Consider the following 20,602-nt stretch of genomic DNA (forward strand, 5'->3'; position numbering starts at 1 on the left):
CCCTGATCCTGCCTGGACCCCCTGATCCGGCCCCGAGCAGATCCCGGAACGCCGGAGCGCGGCCGCGGGGGCCGGGCCGGACCGTGTTGCCGGCTTCTCCCCCTGCCCCGGAAGTCCCGCGCTCCCGGAAGTCGCGCTGCCCTCTCGGTCTCTTTCCGCCGCCATCTTGGGCCCCGCTCCCCGCACAGTGAGTCCCGCGCCGCCATCCGCCGCCATCCACCGCCATCCGCCGCTCAGGGCGCCGCTCACCGCTAGCGGGATGAGCGGGTGGCCGGGAGGGCCCGGTTGAGGCCATCGATGGGGTCGTGGGCGCGCCGGGCAGGGCAGAAGGGGCGGCCCCGCGCACCGGCGGAGGGGGGGGAGGAGGCGGCCTAGGCCCGGGAGCGGGATCGGGATCGGGCTCTGCCTGTGCCGTACGGCCGAGCTGTGTCGGTAGATCCTCCCGGTAGTGGGAGGCGCGCGGTGTCCCAGCGGGGTGGGCAGGACGAGTTACCGGCGGTGGCCCCCGGGCTGTCCCGGAGCCCCGGCGAGCCCGGGCCTGTCGGTTTGTCCGTTCCCGTAGAAATGCCCGGCGAAGCCACAGAAACCGTCCCGGCCACGGAGCAGGAGCTGCCGCAGCCGCAGGCGGAGACAGGTGAGGCCCGGGGGGTGCTCCGGGGCGGTTTTGGGGGTGATTCCCGGGATTCCCTCACCGGGCCGGGAGCCGGTGGTGGCGGGGGTTGTGTGACCCCGGTTTGAGTCTTGTCACGTCCCCCGCGGGGGTTTTGGGGCGTCCGTTCCGTGGTCTCGGTGTGGCCAAACAAACCGGGCCGGTTCTGTGGTTCCCGCGGGGAACGGGACCGGAGACAGCGGAGCGGGGACTCCTCGTGTCCCAAAGCCCCGGGACCGGGACCGGGGACGGCTCCGAGCTCGGTTTGGGTGGGAGGGGAGGGCAGCGGCCGTGGCCAGGGCGGGGTGTTGGGTTGGGGGTCTTGTCCTGTGGGATTTGGGGTCCTGTGGGATTTGGGGTCCTGTCCCATTGGATTTGGGCTCCTGTGGGATTTGGGGTCCCGTCCCGCTGGATTTGGGGTCCTGTCCTGTGGGATTTGGGGACCTGTCCCCTGGGATTTGGTGTCATTTGGGATCTTGTCCTGTGGGATTTGGGGACATGTGCCACTGAACTTGGGATCCTGTCCCACGGGATTTGGGGTCCTGTCCCCTTGGATTTGGGATCCTGTCCCACTGGATTTGGGGTCCTGTCCTGTGGGATTTGGGATCCTGTCCCCTTGGATTTGGGATCCTGTCCCATTGGATTTGGGATCCCGTCCCGCTGGATTTGGGGTCCTGTCCTGTGGGATTTGGGGACCTGTCCCCTGGGATTTGGTGTCATTTGGGATCTTGTCCTGTGGGATTTGGGGACATGTGCCACTGAACTTGGGATCCTGTCCCACGGGATTTGGGGTCCTGTCCCCTTGGATTTGGGATCCTGTCCCACTGGATTTGGGGTCCTGTGTCGTTGGATTTGGGGTCCTGTCATGTGGGATTTGGGATCCTGTGTCCCACGGGATTTGGGGTCCTGTCCCGATGGATTTGGGGTCCTGTCCCGATGGATTTGGGGTCCTGTCCCGATGGATTTGGGGTCCTGTCCCGATGGATTTGGGGTCCTGTCCCACTGGATTTGGGGTCCTGTCCTGCTGGACTTGAGGGTCTGCCCCATTAAACTTGGGGGTCTCTCACTGAATTTTGGGGGGGGTCTCCCCTTTGGATTTGAGGTATTTCATTGAATTTTGGGTTTTTGCCCCTTTGGATTTGGGGGTCTATCCCTCTGGATCTGGGGGGGTCTTTCATTGAATTTTGGACATCTGTCTTGTTGGATTTGGGAGTCTGTCACTGAATTTTTGGGGTCTGCCCCGTTGCATTTGGGGGTCTCGCACTGAATTTTTGGGATCTGCCCTGTTGCATTTGGGGGTCTCTCACTGAATTTTTGGGGTCTGCCCTGTTGCATTTGGGGGTCTCACTGAATTTTTGGGGTCTGCCCTGTTGCATTTGGGGGTCTCTCACTGAACTTTGGGGGTTTGCCCCATTGCCTTTGGGGGTCTCTCACTGAATTTTTGGGATCTGCCCCATTGCATTTGGGGGTCTCTCACTGAACTTTGGGGGTTTGCCCCATTGCATTTGGGGGTCTCTCACTGAATTTTTGGGATCTGCCCCGTTGGATTTGGGGATCTCTCACTGAATTTTTGGGGTCTGCCCTGTTGCATTTGGGGGTCTCTCACTGAACTTTGGGGGTTTGCCCCATTGCGTTTGGGGGTCTCTCACACGATGTGGGCACTGTCCCATTGGGGACCCCCCACTGAGGCTTGGTGACAGAGAGGGGACACAAGGAGGGAGCTGAGTGATGGCTGCTGCTGTGACAGCTGCACCGATGATTCCCAGGAGCTGCTGAGCTCCTTATCCCTCCCGGCGTGGCTGGAATTCCTCTTTGGGGCCCTCTCCCTGGAGTGGCTCTCCTGTCCCTCTCAACTGACAGCTCCCAAAATTCTGCTGCTCGTGGGATTCCTCAGGCAGCTCCTTGGATTTCCTTGGAAGTCTCTGGAAAAACGCTGGAGATGTGAGGCTGGTGCACGCTGATCCAGAGGGGTTCTGGGCTGAAATCCCCTGGTTTTGGGGAATCCCTTAGCTTGGGATGTTTGAGAAGGACCCAAAGAAAGGTGGGGCTGTGAGGGAGAAGCAGGAATGATTGTGCTGATCAGGAATGTGCTCAGAAGGAACAGGGAGGGCAGGGATGAAGGATTGTTCTGGAAGGGGTTGCTCTGCACGGCCTGTTCCGTGCCCTTGGCAGCACTTGCTGCTCCTTTGGGAGGCACCGGGACGTTCCTTGGAGCAGGAAATGTCCTGGCACTGCTGTCCAGCTCCCATCCTTCCCACAGAGCCGTGGTTTGGGGTAAAATGGGGCATTAGCAGCGCTTTTCAGGACCCCATTCCTGAGGCAGGGACGGGGACGTCGTTCCCTGCATTCCGTGGGTGGCAGCAGGACCAGGACACGCCTGATCCCGGGGTGGGACAGGGACACAGCCCCTGGGAGGGACAGGATCCATGGAATGGGGCTGGCTCCGGGCCCTGCAGCTCGCCAGGGCGGCACCGTGCCCGGGCTGGTTCTGCTGGTTGGACCAGCACTGCCCTGCCCTGGATCTCTGCTGGGAGTGACACTGGGAATGTCAGGGATCTGCAGCCTTCAGGAGCTGGGAGCTGAACCCTCTCATGGCCTGTTCACTGAATGGTGCCCCTTGATTGCTGGTTGGAATTGGGAATGTCTCTCAAGGCTCTAAGCTCTGGTCAGGAGCTGGAAGTTCAGCCCTAGCATGGCCTCTTCCCTAAATGGTGCCCTTTGGTTGCTGGTTGGAATTTCTTTGGGAATGTCTCTCCAGGGCTCTCTGCAGGCTCTCTCAGGAGCTGGAAGCTCAACCCTCTCATGGTCTGTTCACTGAATGGTGCCCCTTGATTGCTGGTTGGCACTGGGAATTTCATTGGGAATGTCTCTCCAGGGCTCTCTCCAGAGCTCTCTCGAGGCTCTCAGCTCTGGCTCAGGAGCTGGAAGCTCAGCCCTGGCATGGCCTCTTCACTAAGTGGAAAGATTGCTGGTTGATTGCTGGTTGGCATTGGGAATTTAATTGTTTGCAGGCTCTCAACCATGGTCAGGAGCTGGAAGCTCAGCCCTGGCATGGACTCTTCCCTAAATGGTGCCCTTTGGTTGCTGGTTGGCATTGGGAATGTCAGGGCTCTCTGCAGGCTCTCAGGAGCTGGTAGCTGAACCCTCTCATGGCCTCTTCCCTTTGATTGTTGGTTGGCATTGGGAATTTCATTGGGAATGTCTCTCCAGGGCTCTCTCCAGAGCTCTCTCGAGGCTCTCAGCTCTGGCTCAGGAGCTGGAAGCTCAGCCCTGGCATGGCCTGTGGCCTGAGCAGTGCCCTTGGCTCAGCAGCTGGAGTTGGGAATGGCCAGGCTCTCTCCAGGCTCTCTCCAGGCTCTCTCCAGGCTCTCTCCAGGCTCTCTTGGACCGGGCTGGGGAGCTGGAAGCTGCTCCTGGTCAGTGGGACTTGCTTTAATGAACTGTTGTTCTCCCTGTTCAGCTCCAGCTGCCCCCGTTGCTGCTCCCATCCCTGCTCCAGGTACTCCTGTAACCCCTCGTGTGCCACATTAACCAGCGTGTGCCATTCCGGGGGTTGCATTCCATTAACCCTAACAGCTCCCAGGGAACTGGGGGGCCTGGCCCCACCACCCCCATGTCGTTGTGCCCTCAGGGCATCTGCCCATGTCACCCACAGCTGGAGGGAGGGGGCTCCCCGGGCACTCCAGGAAAAATTCCACATGCCAGTGGGTTTTATTTGACTTTCCCTTCCTCTTCTTGGGTGGATGCTTGTTCCCCCTTGCTCCCTGCAGCTCAGGGGGTGACCCCAGGCTCGTGAGAAGCCCTGGGTGTCCTGACAGACTTTTGGGGCTCCACAGGATTTGTGACAGTCCCTTTGGTAGGGCAGAGCTGGATCCCTGCATCCCTGGCCTGCTGGGGCTTCCTGGTGGTTCAGGGAGTGCCTCCTGCCATTCAGGGCTCTCAGGAAAATTGTGTTCTAGAAGGGGATGAACATCCTGCTCCGTGCTGACCCTGGCAGTGCCTGCTGGGCCAGAAGCCAGGCACAGAGGCCAGAGGAATGCCAGGGCTGGCCTCATGCCCCCCTCCCTGTGTCTCCTTCCCTCCTCTCATGGCTCACTCTGTTTCTCTCCTTTAGCTGTTCTTCATGCTGCTCATTCCCCACCTCTGACTCCATCTCCATCCGCCCAGGCACAGCTGCCCAGCACTGCCCCGGCTCTGCCAGGCCCCCCAGGCCCCGTGTCCCCCCCCGTGGTCCCAGCTGCAGCCATCCCCGTGTTCTCCATGCCCCCCCAGCCCCCTGCCCCACCTCTGCTGGGCCCAGGCACCGCTGCCCCTCCTCCAGCTCCGCAGGCCCCCGTGGGTTTTGCAGCCCCAGGATCTCCAGGGCCTGCCCCAGTTAGCCCAGTGTCCCCAGGATTCCCAGCTCCAGTGTCACCTGGCCTGGCTGCTGCTTCTGCTGCAGTGACAGTGGCCCCTCTTGTCCCCCCGGTGAGCCCCAGTTCTCTCCCAGCTGCTCTCACCTCTCCCATGAAAACTGCTCCTGCTGCAGCCTCTGTGGGAGCAGCCCCAGCCCCTCTCCCTGCCTCTGGAGCAGCCCCAGCCTCTCTCCCTGCCTCTGGAGCAGCCCCAGCCCCTCTCCCTGCCTCTGGAGCAGCCCCAGCTCCTTTCCCTGCCTCTGGAGCAGCCCCAGCCCCTCTCCCTGCCTCTGGAGCAGCCCCAGCTCCTTTCCCTGCCTCTGGAGCAGCCCCAGCTCCTCTCCGGCCTCCCCCATCCCGTCCCCTTCTGGCATCTCCCCCACCAGTGCCCCCCACCTTGCTGCCTGCTCCCACGGTGGCAGTGTCCCCTCAGAGTCCAGGATCACCCCCATTTCCCACAGTGTCTCCTGGAACTCCTGCTGTTCCAGCCTCTCCCCGAGCCCCAGCTCCAGCCCTGGTCGGTGCCATCTCTCCCCCTGTCTTCCTGGCTGCCCCCAAAGCTCCCTTGTCACCCCCTATCCCTCTGCTGGCAGCTGGGATGTCCCCTGGGCATCCTGCTGCTGGCCCAGCCCCTGGTGCCCCAGTCTCACCACTGCTCCCAGTTGTTCCTTCTGTTTCCAAGGCCTGTCCCCCAGCTGTGGGACATCCTGTCCCTCCCTTGGTGACAAGGACCCCCCCTGGGAGCGCAGCCCCTCAGGCAGCAGGAGCTGCAGTGCCTCCTGCCCTGTCCACACCTGCACTGGGAGCTGCCATCTCTGTCCCAGGGTCTCCAGTGAGCCCTGTGCTCCCAGCAGCAGCTCCTGTGCCTGCTGTCCCCTCTGCCAGCTGTCCCCCTGTCACTCTGGCCCTGGCAGCTCCAGCCACCCCTCCTGCAGCCAAAGCAGCTCCTCCAAGTCCAGCTGCTGCCCCTGTCACACCACCCATGGCAGCTCCAGCTGCCCCTCCTGCTACCAAACCAGCTCCTGGGAGCCCAGTTACTGCCCCAGCTGCCCCCTCTGTCCCTGTCACACCACCCATGGCACCTCTGGCCACCCCTGCTGTGGCTAAAACATCTCCTGCTGTCCCTGTCTCACCACCTGTGGCAGCTCCAGCTGCCCCTCCTGCAGCCAAAGCAGCTCCTGGGAGCCCGGTCACTGTCCCCTGTGCCCCTGTCACACCACCCGTGGCACCTGTGGCCACCCCTCCTGTGGCCAAACCAGCTCCCCCGAGTTCAGCCACTGTCCCCTGTGCCCCTGTCACACCGGCCACTGCAGCTCCACCCTCTCCAGCTGCCCCTCCCTCAGCCAAAGATGCTGCCAAGGGTTCTGTTGCTGCCTCAGCTGCCCCTCCAACTCCTCCCACCCCACCTGCAGCCAAAAGTGCCCCCAAGAGCCCTGGTGCTGCCACCCCATCCCCTGCCACCCCAGCTCCTGCAGCTCCACCAGCTCCAGCTGCACCCCCAGCCGCCAAAACACCCCCAAAGAGCCCTGCCACAGCCACCCCAGCTCCAGCCGCCCCCCCTGAGGACAAGGCACCCCCAAAGAGCCCTGCCACAGCCACCCCAGCTCCAGCCGCCCCCCCTGAGGACAAGGCACCCCCAAAGAGCCCTGCCACAGCCACCCCAGCTCCAGCCGCCCCCCCTGAGGACAAGGCACCCCCAAAGAGCCCTGCCACAGCCACCCCAGCTCCAGCCGCCCCCCCTGAGGACAAGGCACCCCCAAAGAGCCCTGCCACAGCCACCCCAGCTCCAGCCGCCCCCCCTGAGGACAAGGCACCCCCAAAGAGCCCTGCCACAGCCACCCCAGCTCCAGCCGCCCCCCCTGAGGACAAGGCACCCCCAAAGAGCCCTGCCACAGCCACCCCAGCTCCAGCCGCCCCCCCTGAGGACAAGGCACCCCCAAAGAGCCCTGCCACAGCCACCCCAGCTCCAGCCGCCCCCCCTGAGGACAAGGCACCCCCAAAGAGCCCTGCCACAGCCACCCCAGCTCCAGCCGCCCCCCCTGAGGACAAGGCACCCCCAAAGAGCCCTGCCACAGCCACCCCAGCTCCAGCCGCCCCCCCTGAGGACAAGGCACCCCCAAAGAGCCCTGCCAAAGCCACCCCAGCTCCAGCTTCCCCTGGAGCAGCCAAAAAGTCTCCCAAAGGCAGCCCCATCACTGCCTCCTCTAGTCCTGTGGCTCCAGCACCTTCAGCTGCCCCTGCTGAGGCCAAGGCACCCCCAAAGAGCCCTGACAAAGCCACCCCAACCCCTGCTGAGGCCAAAACACCCCCAAAGAGCCCTGACAAAGCTGCCCCTGCTGAGGCCAAAGCACCCCCAGAAAGCCCCATTACAGCCACCCCAGCTCCAGCTGCTCCTCCAGCAGCTAAAACACCCCCAAAGAGCCCTGCCAAAGCCACCCCAAACCCTGCTGAGGCCAAAACACCCCCAAAGAGCCCTGCCAAAGCCACCCCAACTTCTCCTGAGGCCAAAACACCCCCAAAGAGCCCTGCCAAAGCCACCCCACCCTCTCCTGAGGCTAAGACACCCCCAAAGAGCCCTGCCAAAGCCACCCCACCCTCTCCTGAGGTCAAGGCACCCCCAAAGAGCCCTGCCAAAGCCACCCCAGCTCCAGCCACCCCTGCTGAGGCCAAAACACCGCCGGCTCCTGCCCAAGTGCCTCCCAAGAGTCCTGCTACAGCCACCCCAGCTCCCAGTGCCCCTCCAGCTGCAAAAACACCCCCAAAGAGCCCTGCCAAAGCCCCCCCAGCTCCAGCAGCTCCTGCTGCAGCCAAAGGACCCTCAAAAAGCCCTGCTGAGGCCAAGGCACCCCCAAAGAGCCCTGTCAAGGCCACTCCTCCTCCAGCCACCCCTGCTGATGCCAAGGCACCCCCAAAAAGCCCTGTCAAAGCCACTCCTCCTCCAGCCACCCCTGCTGCAGCCAAAGGAGCCTCAAAAAGCCCCGCTGAGGCCAAGGCACCCCCAAAAAGCCCTGTCAAAGCCACAGCAGCTCCAGCCACACCCCCAGCTCCTGCCCCAGCCACGGGCATTTCTGGTGCCCCCCCAAAACCCCCAACCCCCGCCAAAAAGCAGCAGCAGCCCCTCCCCAATAACAAGGTGGCCAAACCAGCCACTCGCCCCCCCTCGAAAGCCGCGCCCGGCGCTGACGACGAGGACCTGCCACCTCTGCTCCCCCCCGAGCCACCCGTGCTGCTGGAGCTGTCCCCCGCCACGGGGGTCCCGACCCCCCTGGCACCCGTCCTCAAGAATGACAAGGGTATTTGCATCCTGCCGTGTGCATGGAGTGTCACTGGCTGCCCACGGGGTACTAACCGCGCCCGGGGCCCCGGTGAACCGGGCAGCGCGGGGAGGGACGGGGCTCGGCACGGTGCCGGCGGTCACTAACGCGTGTGCTCGGGCACGGAGCACGGTGTGTATTTTTTTGTGGGGTTTTTTTTGTGTGGTTTGTGGCATGGGCACTGCGAGATGAGCTGGCTTCACGCGGAGGAGATGCCACGTGCCCGGCCCTGCTGTGTGTGGTGGCCGGCTGGCGGGGGATGTGGGCAAGTGTTGGTGCCAAACTGGGTTGTCTCCACGCTATGCCTGAAGTGTTGGCACACCCTGACACCTGCAGAGAGGTTTGCCAGGGCTCCTGTGTGCTGTGGATACAGAGGAGTGAATCCAGGTAATGGCTGCACGGGAGCATCAGGGTCACCTCCAGGTGAGGGTGGGGATACCTGGCTCTGCTTCAGTAACTGGTGTGGTCAGTGCTGTGACCAGCTGCAGCTGGTGGCCCTCTGGTCACCCAGAGGTGCTGTCCCCTGAGGGGGGTTTGGGGTTATCCAGCAGATCATCCCTGTGGTGAAGCCATGGATGTGCAGCAGCCCTGGGGGCTCAGTGAGTGGGGGCTCGGTGCCGTGTGCCAGCTCTGGGTTTGAGGGGAGTCAAGAGGGGCCCTGTCACACTGGGCTGCTGCCACCTCAGCACCCTGGGAATGCCACCCACCTCCTCCTCGAGCTGGTGCCACAGGCTGGAGCTACCTCAGGATTCATTCCAGAGCCTCCGGGTGGGCACCTGTGGGGCTCTGGCACCCGGCTCCCACCACGGCAAGGCTGAGGACCCGCTCGTGCCACCCTGCTGCTGGCATTCAGAGCGCAAGGAATGCTCCAACCACCACCTAACTGGGCTGACTGGTGGCTTCACTGGGAACCAGCAGCAAACCAGTGTGCCCTGGACCTACCCGAGGTGGGAAGAGTGAGGGGTGTGTGTCTCTGCAGGGTCTGGCACAGAGTCTGACAGCGATGAATCCGTACCAGAGCTCGAAGAGCAGGACTCCACACAGGCCACGACGCAGCAGGCACAGGTAGGGCAGGTGGCACACGGTGGATCAGAGTCCCTGTGGTGTCACCCAGCATTGTCAGGAGTCCCTGCGGTGTCACCCAGCATTGTCAGGAGTCCCTGTGGTGTCACCCAGCATTGTCAGGAGTCCCTGCGGTGTCACCCAGCATTGTCAGGAGTCCCTGTGGTGTCACCCAGCATTGTCAGGAGTCCCTGCGGTGTCACCCAGCATTGTCAGGAGTCCCTGCGGTGTCACCCAGCATTGTCAGGAGTCCCTGCGGTGTCACCCAGCATTGTCAGGAGTCCCTGCGGTGTCACCCAGCATTGTCAGGAGTCCCTGCGGTGTCACCCAGCATTGTCAGGAGTCCCTGCGGTGTCACCCAGCATTGTCAGGAGTCCCTGCGGTGTCACCCAGCATTGTCAGGAGTCCCTGCGGTGTCACCCAGCATTGTCAGGAGTCCCTGCGGTGTCACCCAGCATTGTCAGGAGTCCCTGCGGTGTCACCCAGCATTGTCAGGAGTCCCTGCGGTGTCACCCATTGCAGTTGTAGCCAGGTGGGAATTGACCTCTTCTCCCAGGGAATAACAGCACAGAAGGAAATGGCCCCGAGCTGTGCCAGGAGAGGCTCAGGATGGACATGAGGAGGAATTTCCTCATGGAAAAGTGCTCAGGCTTTGAAGTGCCTGCAGAAAAGGAGGCTCAGAGGGGAATTTTCACCCCACAGCTCCCTGAGGGGAAAGCAGGGTCAGGATCTGCTCCCGGGGCTTACCGGGACAAGGACATGGGAGGGGTCCCGGGGGTCTCTTCCCGCTCCGCGCCCCCCCCCCCATCCCGGTAACGGGGCCTCACTGCGCATGCGCGCCGAGAAGCTGCTGGAAGGGCAGCGGGCGGTGGCGGGGGGGCCGCGCCGCGCACGCGCGGTGGCGGCTGGCGGGAGGAGGCGGCGGCGGCGGCGCGCGCGGGGATTTTGCTGCGTCACCACGGGCCGAGCGCGCGCGGGGCATTGTGGGAGCGAGGCCGCGCCGAGCCCCGAGCCCGCCCGGAGCCACCGGAGCCTCCACCGGAACCCCCGGAACCCTCCCGGCACCGCCTCCACCGCCACCCGCACAGCCCGAGCCGCACCCCGCAGCAGCGCCCCGCCGGAGCCGTCGCCATCCGCCATGTGAGGCCCGGGGATGTGGGAGCGGCGCGGGCAGGCCCCGCCAGGCCGCGGGCGCTACCGCGGGAGCCGCCCCGGCGCCACCGAGCGCGGGCCCCCGCCGCGTGCTGACCTGGGTTTTGCCCCGCTTATCGGCTGGGCCCGGCCCCGGTTACCGGGTGAGGGCGGAGCGCCCCGGTTCGGCCGCCGGTGCCGCTCGCTGGCTCGGTGCCGGTTGTTGGCTCGGTCCCGGTGTAGCGCGGTGCGGGCGGGATCTCCCGCGGCGGAATGAATGGGGTGTTCGGGGGGGTGTTGTTGCGCGTTTCTCGGCGGGTCGGTGACCACCGGCAGCCGCCGAAACGGCGGAGATCTCCCGGTAAGTAAGGCGTGGAACGATCCAGAGCGTGCAGGCGGCAGGACGCGTTTGTAAATTTGGCGTTTTCGCCCTAAAATCCATCCCCGCGTTTTGCGCTGGCCCTGAAAGCGTCCAAGGCCAGGCTGGACGGGGCTTGGAACAGCCCGGTCCGGTGGAACGGGATGGGCTTTAAGGTTTTTTCTTCCCAGCCCAAACCGTTCCAGAATTCCGTGAAAAACCGAGGAATAACGAAAAGGCCCCTCAGGAGGGGGCGGAGGAGCACGGAAAGCCCCGGGGCAGGCGTGGTGCTGCAGGTGAGCCGCTGCATCTCCTCCCCGAGAGTCTCCACGTGCATCCCGCGCTCCCCGATTCATCTCTTTCCTTGGAATTCTCCAAAGGATTCATTTTGGGGGCCACCCAAAGCCAGCCCTGGTGGATGTGAGCGTTCCCTCAAGAAGATTCTGTGTTTTATGTGTCCAGGGTGACACTGGAGAGGGAAAAACTGGCTGGGAAAGAAGAGCTGCAAGCAGCATTCCCACATCTCCAGCGGCAGAACAAGGGCTTCCAACCACCCGAGAGCGGGGTTAGCTGGGATTTTGGGAGGAAAAATCCCTCCCTCTGAGGGTGCTGAGGCACTGGAATGGATTTTTCAGAGGATGCCCCATCCCTGGAGGTGTCCTGGGAGAGTTGGGGGGGTTGAATGAGCTTTAGGGTCCCTTCCAACCCAAACCATTCCACGATTCTGTGACCTCCACGTGCCTGGCTGGCAGGACTGGAGGCAGCAGCACCTCCTGAGGTTTTGTTTTGTCAGGAATTCAGGATGAGGACAGCGTTAACCGCTGGGTTTCTGGTCCCTTGTCCCCAGCCAGGCTTTTGCTTTTCTTCTGAAACCCTGAACAGTTGAGGTGCTGCATCTTAACGTGAGTGAAAGTGAGAGAGCTGTGATCAAGTTGGGAGTTTTTTCGTGTGATTTCTGTAGATTTCATCATCCTGGAACTGCAGCGCTGCTGCATCTGCATAGAATGGTCTAAAATCTAAAATGAGGGTTTTTTAACGAAAAAAAAAAGGTGTAAAAATTAAAGGAAAAGTCATTTTATAAAACAGGTTTTATTGCTGCCTGGGAGGGGAAAAATCTTGTTGAGGGCCTGATTTCTGCAGGAACTGTCAGGATACTTGCAGGAGATAAAAATGGGATTCCACAGACACAGGATAGAGACAGAGAACACAAGAACAGGTTTGGGAACTTCCTCAGTGCCACAGATGGAGAGATTTGAGGTTCCACTGGTGCCAGAGACCAGGATATATCCGGGGGTGTCCAACAGAGCCCCCCTGGGTCAGGCAGGGCTCTGTGGTGAAGCTGAGCCTCCACATTGCCCATCAGTGCCGCTGGGAAGCTTCTAGAACCTGTTCCACACTGCTGGAATAACGATTGCCGTGGGAATGTGGGGACTGGGAGAGCCAGAGGAGCTGCAGGGGTGGCTCTGGCTGCTCAGGAAGTCCCCAAAGCACAAGTGGATGGGGACAGAATGGACTGCTGGGAGCTCTAAATTCCCTTTTAAACGTTTAAATTCTTCTCTTTTCCAAAAAAACCCTCAGCAGGAGGCTGATCTCCCTCGGGGTTTGGGCGAGCAGGATGGAGCTCTAACAGGTGATGGGTCAGTGCCTGTGAAAGGAGATTTTTCCAGGTGTGTGGGAGCACGTGCACAGCTCCCCAGGGGCTGCTGCTGCTGCCTGTGGTTGTCTCCTGGGAATCTCCGTGTGGGCAGGAGGCAAAAAGGAGCTGTGGCTTCCTCCTCATCCCTGCTCTCCAGCAGGTCCTGCCTTACTGGTTGGAACTGGTGAGTCCTGACTGGAGCTCACAGGGAGGTTTCCCTCCTCCCTTTGGGAGGATGAGATTGGAAAAGCAGATAAAAGGAGGAGAGGCAGCTCCAGCACGTTGGTGAATTCTTGGGAAAGCAAGGCAGGTTTAGGCTCAGAAACCTGGAATTGGGAAAATTAAGTTCTAGAAACCTGGAACCAGAATTTGGCAGAGCCAGACTGATCAGGGATCCCTCTGCTCTGCAGCTCAAAGCTGTGTGTGTAGCCTTGAGCTGAGTGGGATTTTTTGGGAGGTCACAGGTTCCAAGCACTCTGAGGGTGAATTCCTGGGAAAGCAGGGCAGGTTTAGGCTCAGAAACCTGGAATTGGGAAAATTAAGTTCTAGAAACCTGGAACCAGAATTTGGCAGAGCCAGACTGATCAGGGATCCCTCTGCTCTGCAGCTCAAAGCTGTGTGTGTAGCCTTGAGCTGAGTGGGATTTTTTGGGAGGAATTCTCAGGAAAGCAGCACAGGTTTAGGTTCAGAAATGTGAATTATGGCTGAGTAAAATTCATCTGGGATCTTGCTGCTGTCCAGCTCAGACATGTGAGCTGAGTGGGGTTTCTGGGAGCCCTGTGAGTTCTGTTGGTGCCTCAAATCCCCAATCCTGGTGGAACTGCCAGGTCACGGGCTCCAAGCACTCTCAGGGTGAATTCCCAGGAAAACAGCACAGGTTTAGGTTCAGAAATGTCAGATTTATCTTGGATCTCTGCTCTGCAGCTCAGACATGTCAGCTGAGTGGGGTTTCTGGGAGGGCTGAGTTCTGTTGGTGCCTCACATCCCCAATCCTGGTGGAGCTGCTGAGGTTATGGGTTCTGAGCACTCTCAGGGTGAATTCCCAGGAAAGCAGCACAGGTTTAGGTTCAGAAATGTGAATTATGGCTGAGTAAAATTCATCTGGGATCTTGCTGCTGTCCAGCTCAGACATGTCAGCTGAGTGGGGTTTCTGGGAGTGCTGAGTTCTGTTGGTGCCTCAAATCCCCAGTCCTCGTGGAGCTGCTGAGGTCATGGGTTCCCAGCACTCTTGGGTTGAATTCCCAGGAAAACAGCACAGGTTTAGGTTCAGAAATGTGAATTATGTCAGATCCAAACTCATCTGGGATCCCTCTGCTCTCCAGCTCAGAGCTGTGTGTGTAGCCTTGAGCTGAGTGGGATTTCTGGGAGCCCTGTGAGCTCTGTTGCTGCCTCAAATCCCCAATCCTGGCAGAGCTGCTGAGCTCATGGCCAGGAGCCTCCCTGGGAAGGCTGGAGATGTCTCCATTGACACTGAGAGCTGGGAAGTGTTAACAGCATCCAGCCCTGCATCACCTGGCCAGGAACACTGACATTTCTGTTAACAACAGGGCTGGAGTGATATTCCAAGTGCCCCACTCTGGGGGGGTTTTGTCTCCCAGCACAGAGGGGGCAGAGCAGGGCATTTCTCATCCTCCTTTCCTCTTGAGAGTCTTTCATTCCCCGTTAAAAGAGGAAAATCTGTGTCCAAGAAGGGTTTAAAAATACCACAGTAAGAAAATTGCTGCTCTGCTGCTGCACTTCACCTGAATAAGGTGATAATTAACATTCCCTGAAATGCTGCTACGAGGGAAAGCAGCAGGTTTTCACCCCTGGAACAGCTGAAACTCAGAAGGCTGAATTCAAAATCCACTTTTTTGGAAATTAAATCCTTGGACATTGGTTCCTGCCCAGGTGCTGTGGCACCTACAAAAGGTTTGAGCTGCCCGAGGCATCGTGGCCATTCTGCAGCTTTTCCCTGAGGGAAAGCAGCAGGTTTTCACCCCTGGAACAGCTGAAACTCAGAAGGTTGAACTCAGAATCCACTTTTTTGGAAATTAAATCCTTGGACATTGATCCCTTCCCAGGTGCTGTGGCACCTACAAGAGGTTTGAGCTCCCCAAGGCATCGTGGCCGTTCTGCAGCTTTTCCCTGAGGGAAAGCAGCAGGTTTTCACCCCTGGAACAGCTGAAACTCAGAAGGTTGAATTCAGAATCCACTTTTTTGGAAATTAAATCCTCGGACATTGATCCCTGCCCAGGTGCTCTGGCACCTACAAGAGGTTTGAGCTGCTCAAGGCATCGTGGCCATTCTGCAGCTTTTCCCTGAGGGAAAGCAGCAGGTTTTCACCCTGGAACAGCTGAAACTCAGAAGGCTGAATTCAGAATCCACTTTTTTGGAAATTAAATCCTTGGACATTGATCCCTGCAAGAGGTTTGAGCTGCCCGAGGCATCGTGGCCATTCTGCAGCTTTTCCCTGAGGGAAAGCAGCAGGTTTTCAACTCTGGAAGAGCTGAAACTCAGAAGGCTGAATTCAGAATCCACTTTTTGGAAATTAAATCCTTGGAGATTAGTCCCTTCCCAGGTGCTGAGGCACCTACAAGAGGTTTGAGCTGCCCGAGGCATCGTGGCCATTCTGCAGCTTTTCCCTGAGGGAAAGCAGCAGGTTTTCACCCCTGGAACGGCTGAAACTCAGAAGGTTGAACTCAGAATCCACTTTTTGGAAATTAAATCCTTGGATGTTAGTCCCTTCACAGGTGCTCTGGCACCTACACCAGGTTTGAGCTGCCCAAGGCATCGTGGCCATTCTGCAGCTTTTCCCTGAGGGAAAGCAGCTGGTTTTCACCCCTGGAACAGCTGAAACTCAGAAGGTTGAACTCAGAATCCACTTTTTTGGAAATTAAATCCTTGGACATTGATCCCTGCAAGAGGTTTGAGCTGCCTGAGGCATCGTGGCCATTCTGCAGCTTTTCCCTGAGCTGGCACCAGTGTGCCCAGCACCTGTGGCACTGGGGGAGTCACAGGTGGCTGGTTTGGGGTTCAGCTGGAGCTGGGCTGTGCCATGCCTGGGTTCATCCCTGGGAAATGAGGATGGGAGCAGCAGGAACTTTTGGGTGAGTCCCTTTGCTGAATGTGCCACAGCTCAATGCCAACAATTGATTGATGATCGGGTGAGTCAAAAACTTGATCTGGAAGTTCAGCAAATGGTCTGAAAAGTTATTTTTTGGTCGGATTTTGGCTTAGAGAGCAGCACAAAGGGCCTGACCTTGGTGAGGTGGCTGTCACAGGCCACGTTCCCTGGTTTGGATCCTTGTCCACCTCATCCCAGGGCCATCAGCTGGGAAAAACTCCTCCCTGTGAAGCACAGGAATGGCAGATAAAGGGGGAGATCATGTTCAAGAAGAGATTAAGATGGAATATCGAGATGAAATCCCTTCCTGGTGAGGCCCTGGAATGGATTCCCCATCCCTGGAAGTATCCAAGGCCAGGCTGGACAAGGAAAGGCGTCCCTGCCGTGGCAGGGGGTGACACTGGCTGAACTTCAGGGTCCCTCCTAAACATTCCACCATTCCCTGGGAAGACAAAGGAGTGTGAGGAACACCCCTGGGCTCCGTGCCTGTGCAGCAGCCCTGCTGGGAGGCACTTTCCTTCTGGAATGCAGCCGTTCCCTGGGCTGGGCCTCGGTTGCCAGGGGAGGGCTGGAAGGGGGAGGGAGCCCAGCCAGGTCATTTTCCCTGCTCCACTGAGCAGTGCAGGTGAGTTCTCTGCAAACACAGGAGTTGCTCTGGAGCTCTGTGGCTTTCCCAGCTCCCCTGGACACGCTGTTGATTTTTGAGGTGGTTGTGTAAAGGCAGATTTATTCCAAAGTGCATGGGAGTCCCAGAGTGAGGGTTTGGGGAGGTTGTAAAGAGCTTGGAGCAGTGATTCTCCAGCCTGTGCTGGCTTAATTGGGTCTTAATCATAGCAAATCCATTAAGGCTCCCATTGAGACCCTTAATTGGGTCGTAATCATAGCAGATCATCGTATCAATACCCCAAAAAAATGTTGTTTTTTTTAAATTTTTGCTTTGGGTTTTAACTCTTTGCGTGACAAAAACCACTCTGAAGCCTGCCCGTGCAGGTGCTGGAGCTGCTGCCACAGTCTGTGGTAGCTCATCTTGAAGTTTATCAAAATTTTGATCTGCTGAAACGTTTATTTCAGTCTCAGATTTCAGTGAAATCTCCTCCCAGGAGCTTTCTGGGGGGCATCACACTCCAAATCCATCATTTCTTTTTATCCCACCTCTCTCCTTTCAGCTTAAATCGCCTCTAAAAAATAACAGTAAGCTCAAAACGCAGGTTTTAAACTCAGAAGGAAGGTTTTTTTTGTTGGATTTCTTGTTGAAAATCGATTCCCTTGTGTTCCTGCTGTGCCCACAGGCAGCCTGCCTCTGCAAAGTGGTACGACCGGAGGGACTACGTCTTCATTGAGTTCTGTGTTGAAGACAGCAAAGACGTAAATGTAAATTTTGAAAAGTCCAAACTCACGTTCAGGTGAGTAATTCGGGCACAGGGAGTGCTAAGAAGAAGCAGATTTGTCCTACCAGATGTTTTTTGGGCTAAATGCTGATTTATTTTTTCTCTTGCAGTTGTCTTGGAGGAAGTGATAACTTTAAACATTTAAATGAAATCGATCTTTTTAATAATATCGATCCAAATGTGAGTATCCTCTTGAGTTCTTGATGCTGGTGAGGGGCTGGCACGGCTTGTCCAGAGAAATTGCAGATATTCCATCCCTGGAATTGTTCAAGGCCATGTTGGAGCAACCTGGGCTGGTGGAACGTGTCCCTGCCCGTGGCATGGGTTTGGAACTTGGCTTTTAATGTCCTTTCCAACCCAAACCATCCCTTGGTTCTGTTATCCTAAAAAAAAAACCTGTGCTTTAGGCTGCTCCCGAGATTTTATTCCTTAAAAATAGAAATAGGAACTATTTTCTAAGGAAAATGATTTCTTAGAACATCAAAGCTCCCAAGTCAGATCCAGGAAAGCTTCTCTGGGTGGTATTTTCCAGGACAAGGAATAAGGGAAGAGGTGAAGATAAAGGAAGGATGTCAGCAGTTCCTGGTGAAGGTCATCCTGGTGGCACTAATGGATATTTGGTCTTTTTCAGGAATCAAAGCATAAAAGAACAGACAGATCCATCTTGTGTTGTTTACGAAAAGGAGAGTCTGGTCAGGCATGGCCAAGGTTAACAAAAGAGAGGGCAAAGGTGGGTCTGGGCATCTGCTGTCTCCCCTGCCTTTTAATTTAGTGAATATTTGGGTCATGTTCAAATTCTGGAGCAGTTTTGGGTCGTTTTCCTGCTCCTGATCCCACGGCAGCTCTCGTTAACCTGTTCTAACTGACAGCCACTTAACTTCCTTGTCCTTAAATAATTCCTTGTCCTGAAATAACTCCTGCTGTTGCTGCAGCTCAACTGGCTCAGCGTGGACTTCAACAACTGGAAAGACTGGGAAGATGATTCAGATGAAGACATGTCCAATTTTGATCGCTTTTCTGAGGTAGGAAATGAAAAATTCCTGGAGTTTTGGGAGCTGCCAGGCAATGAATCCCAACTTTTTGTGCACCATCACTTCCTAATTCCTGCTTGCCCTGTTAAAGCAAGGGGGGGTGTTGGTTTAGGATTGTTCTGGGTGTGAGTGGGGTTGGATTCACCCCAAAATGTGGCTGTTCTGTCTCTGAGCAGATGATGAACAACATGGGAGGAGACGACGACGTAGACTTGCCAGAAGTAGATGGGGCAGATGATGTGAGTATGTGGGTGTAGTGAACACCTGCAGGTCCTGCACTCACCCCTCAGCACTAAAAAGGGCTTAAACAGCCCAAAACTTTCTTTGCACAGGTGATGTCACCTGGGGAGGCCCTTTCCCTGCCCTCTCAGCACTGCTGGGGACACCAGTGTGGTGTCTGTGTCCCTCTGCAGTGGCTGGGGGTCTGCACTGAGGCCAAACTGAGCTCCTCAAAATCCAGATTTGGGCTCCCTGCGCTCCTCAAAATCCAGATTTGGGCTCACTCCGCTCCTCAAAATCCAGATTTGGGCTCACTCCGCTCCTCAAAATCCAGATTTGGGCTCACTCAGCTCCTCAAAATCCAGGTTTGGGCTCACTGAGCTTCTCAAAATCCAGATTTGGGCTCACTCAGCTCCTCAAAACCCAGATTTGGGCTCACTCAGCTCCTCAAAACCCAGATTTGGGCTCACTCAGCTCCTCAAAACCCAGATTTGGGCTCACTCAGCTCCTCAAAATCCAGATTTGGGCTCACTGCGCTCCTCAAAATCCAGATTTGGGAGCAGCAGCTCTTTGCTGCTTGGGGGGAGGGTGGCAGAGGAGCTGCCTGCTCCACTTAAAGGTTGTTCTCCTTTCCAGGACTCACCAGACAGTGATGATGAAAGTAAGTTGTTCTCTTTGTTGTTTTCCCCTCACACAGCTGCTGAAGGCTCCGAGCCAGCAGATGTTCATCCTGTCCACCAGCTAAAAGCCAACCCTGGGAGACAAATCTAATCTGGGAAAGCCTCTCCACACAAGCCCCAAACACCAGTTTGACCTTCCCAGGGAGGCTTTGGCTGTAGGAGCAGCACGTGCTCAGGGTGCCTCTGGCACAGTTTTCCCTTGGGAAGAGCCAGGGGGGAGGGCAGAGGCCCCAAACTTCCCCTTGGTTGGAGGCCAGCTCGTCTTGCTCGTGTCCCTTGTGACATAACAGTGCCCTGAGAGCTTTTTAAAAACCAACCAAGCAAAAAAAAACAAAACCCACAAAGCAACCCTAAAACCACTAATTTCTCTCTTTTTTTTTCCCCCCTCTAGAAATGCCGGATCTGGAGTAAGGCAAACTGTCGTCTTCAGGGTTTTGGGGGAAAGAAGTTCATCACAACATTTCATAATTGAGATAAGAATTCCTGAGTTGATAGCCCTAAAGGGAGATCCTGCATCCTTTAACCCATTTTCAGTCCATTTTAAATGGCTTCACTGATGGTAGGTGTGTCCCATGGCACGGGGCGGTCTTAAAGCCACGAGAGGCAATAACAGTTATGCATGAACCGTTTTCCAGACTTCCAAAAAAAACAAAAACCACCAAACCAACCCAATTGAGGTGTAGGCAATCCATTGAGAACATTTGCAATAAAGTTTACAGAGCCTCCTTGCCTCGTAGCAGAAGTAATTACAACGGGAAGAACCCTGAATTAACACCGAGAAATTATTTTTTTTCCCCTCCCCTCTCTCTCTTCTCCACAACCTGAAATTAATTTGTACCAGGAACAAAAAACTCTTATTGGCTCCCCAAAAAAAAAAAAAATCCAGCAGGCGAGGCGCATCCCTCCGTGATGTCTTCAGCTCTGTTCCCACTTAAAAAAAAACCTTCAAAAACTTCAAAATTCTCCCCGTTTTTGGCGTTCGGTGCCGGTGGCCTGCCCCTGGTCCCGTGTGACCCCAAACCTTTCCACCTCCTCGCCCGGGCTGCGAGTGGCTGTACATTGTTGCTTGTCAATCTGTACATTTTAGACCAAAATCGTATTTGCACTGTGGGTTTGGCAGCAAGTGACAGACCGTGGGGCGCGCGGGCGCCTGCGAACCGGGCTGAAAAACCTCAATTTATGTTCAGAGCAGCTGGGATTTTTTTAATGTCTGCATTCTTTCTAATAAACTGTTGAAGACTCCCTGGCTCTCCCTTCGGCCTGGGCCTTGTGCGTGTTGCTCAGCGCCGCGGGGGTGAAGGGGGCAGCGGGGTGGGATCCCCTTTCTTGGGGGGTCAGGGGCGTGGGATCCCCTTTTTTGGGGGTTCAGAGGGGTGGGATCCCGGCCGCTGCTGCCCCGCGGGGCCGCCCCGGGCCGGGACCTCCTCCCGCTGCTCCTCGGCCGCGGGGCCGCCCCGGCTGTCGCCGTCGGGGCGCGTGAGTGCGGGGCGGGCCGGGGTCACCTTGGGGCCTGCGCGGGTGGGGGAGGCGGGGTGCCGCTGCTCAGGGCCCCGTTACCGGGGTGGGGTGTGCCGTGCCCAGCGGGCAGAGCGAGCGGATGGGCTGCGGCAGAGGAGCGGCGGCGCTGGGGGTGG

At 57.7% G+C, this 20,602-nt stretch overlaps 3 protein-coding genes across 4 annotated transcripts in view; all 3 read left to right on the forward strand.

The window, feature by feature from the left end:
• Positions 1-34: 34 nt before the first annotated feature.
• On the forward strand, positions 35-9,947 carry NACA (nascent polypeptide associated complex subunit alpha). The gene is made up of 7 exons (XM_041406182.1): positions 35-187; positions 563-634; positions 4,110-4,148; positions 4,764-5,253; positions 5,479-7,365; positions 7,624-8,336; positions 9,337-9,947. The coding sequence occupies exons 2-7, from the start codon at positions 565-567 to the stop codon at positions 9,945-9,947; spliced, it is 3,810 nt and encodes a 1,269-aa protein (XP_041262116.1). The 5' UTR covers positions 35-187; positions 563-564.
• Positions 9,948-10,236: 289 nt separating this feature from the next.
• PTGES3 (prostaglandin E synthase 3) lies at positions 10,237-20,210 on the forward strand. 2 transcript variants are annotated; one of them, XM_041406171.1, is made up of 8 exons: positions 10,237-10,559; positions 16,940-17,053; positions 17,149-17,218; positions 17,670-17,768; positions 17,971-18,060; positions 18,246-18,308; positions 18,925-18,949; positions 19,360-20,210. In XM_041406171.1, the coding sequence occupies exons 1-8, from the start codon at positions 10,252-10,254 to the stop codon at positions 19,377-19,379; spliced, it is 789 nt and encodes a 262-aa protein (XP_041262105.1). In that variant the 5' UTR covers positions 10,237-10,251; the 3' UTR covers positions 19,380-20,210. The 2 variants fall into 2 exon arrangements, with proteins under 2 accessions (XP_041262105.1, XP_041262106.1); XM_041406172.1 differs by lacking the exon at positions 10,237-10,559 and adding an exon at positions 10,566-12,728.
• Positions 19,878-20,602, forward strand: part of ATP5F1B (ATP synthase F1 subunit beta) — a 3,778-nt gene continuing 3,053 nt past the window's right edge. The window contains exons 1-2 of the mRNA XM_041406184.1: positions 19,878-19,975; positions 20,338-20,444. Coding sequence (XP_041262118.1) covers positions 19,878-19,975; positions 20,338-20,444 — 205 coding nt within the window. The remainder of the gene's footprint in view (positions 19,976-20,337; positions 20,445-20,602) is intronic.

Source organism: Onychostruthus taczanowskii, unplaced genomic scaffold, assembly GCF_017590055.1.
Source record: "Onychostruthus taczanowskii isolate IOZ18803 unplaced genomic scaffold, ASM1759005v1 scaffold245, whole genome shotgun sequence".
Taxonomy (NCBI): Eukaryota; Metazoa; Chordata; class Aves; order Passeriformes; family Passeridae; genus Onychostruthus; species Onychostruthus taczanowskii.

Bases quoted from the DNA above. Each gene is read 5' to 3' on its own strand.
- NACA (XM_041406182.1), top strand. From the start codon at position 565: ATGCCCGGCGAAGCCACAGAAACCGTCCCGGCCACGGAGCAGGAGCTG. The intron at 5,254-5,478 runs CCCAGCCCCTCT...GTCCCCTCAGAG, and splicing joins CTCCCTGCCTCTGGAGCAGC to TCCAGGATCACCCCCATTTC. The intron at 7,366-7,623 runs CAAAGCTGCCCC...AAAGAGCCCTGC, and splicing joins ACACCCCCAAAGAGCCCTGA to CAAAGCCACCCCACCCTCTC.
- PTGES3 (XM_041406172.1), top strand. From the start codon at position 12,331: ATGTGGGGACTGGGAGAGCCAGAGGAGCTGCAGGGGTGGCTCTGGCTG. The intron at 17,054-17,148 runs GTGAGTAATTCG...TTTCTCTTGCAG, and splicing joins AAGTCCAAACTCACGTTCAG to TTGTCTTGGAGGAAGTGATA. The intron at 17,219-17,669 runs GTGAGTATCCTC...GGTCTTTTTCAG, and splicing joins TTAATAATATCGATCCAAAT to GAATCAAAGCATAAAAGAAC.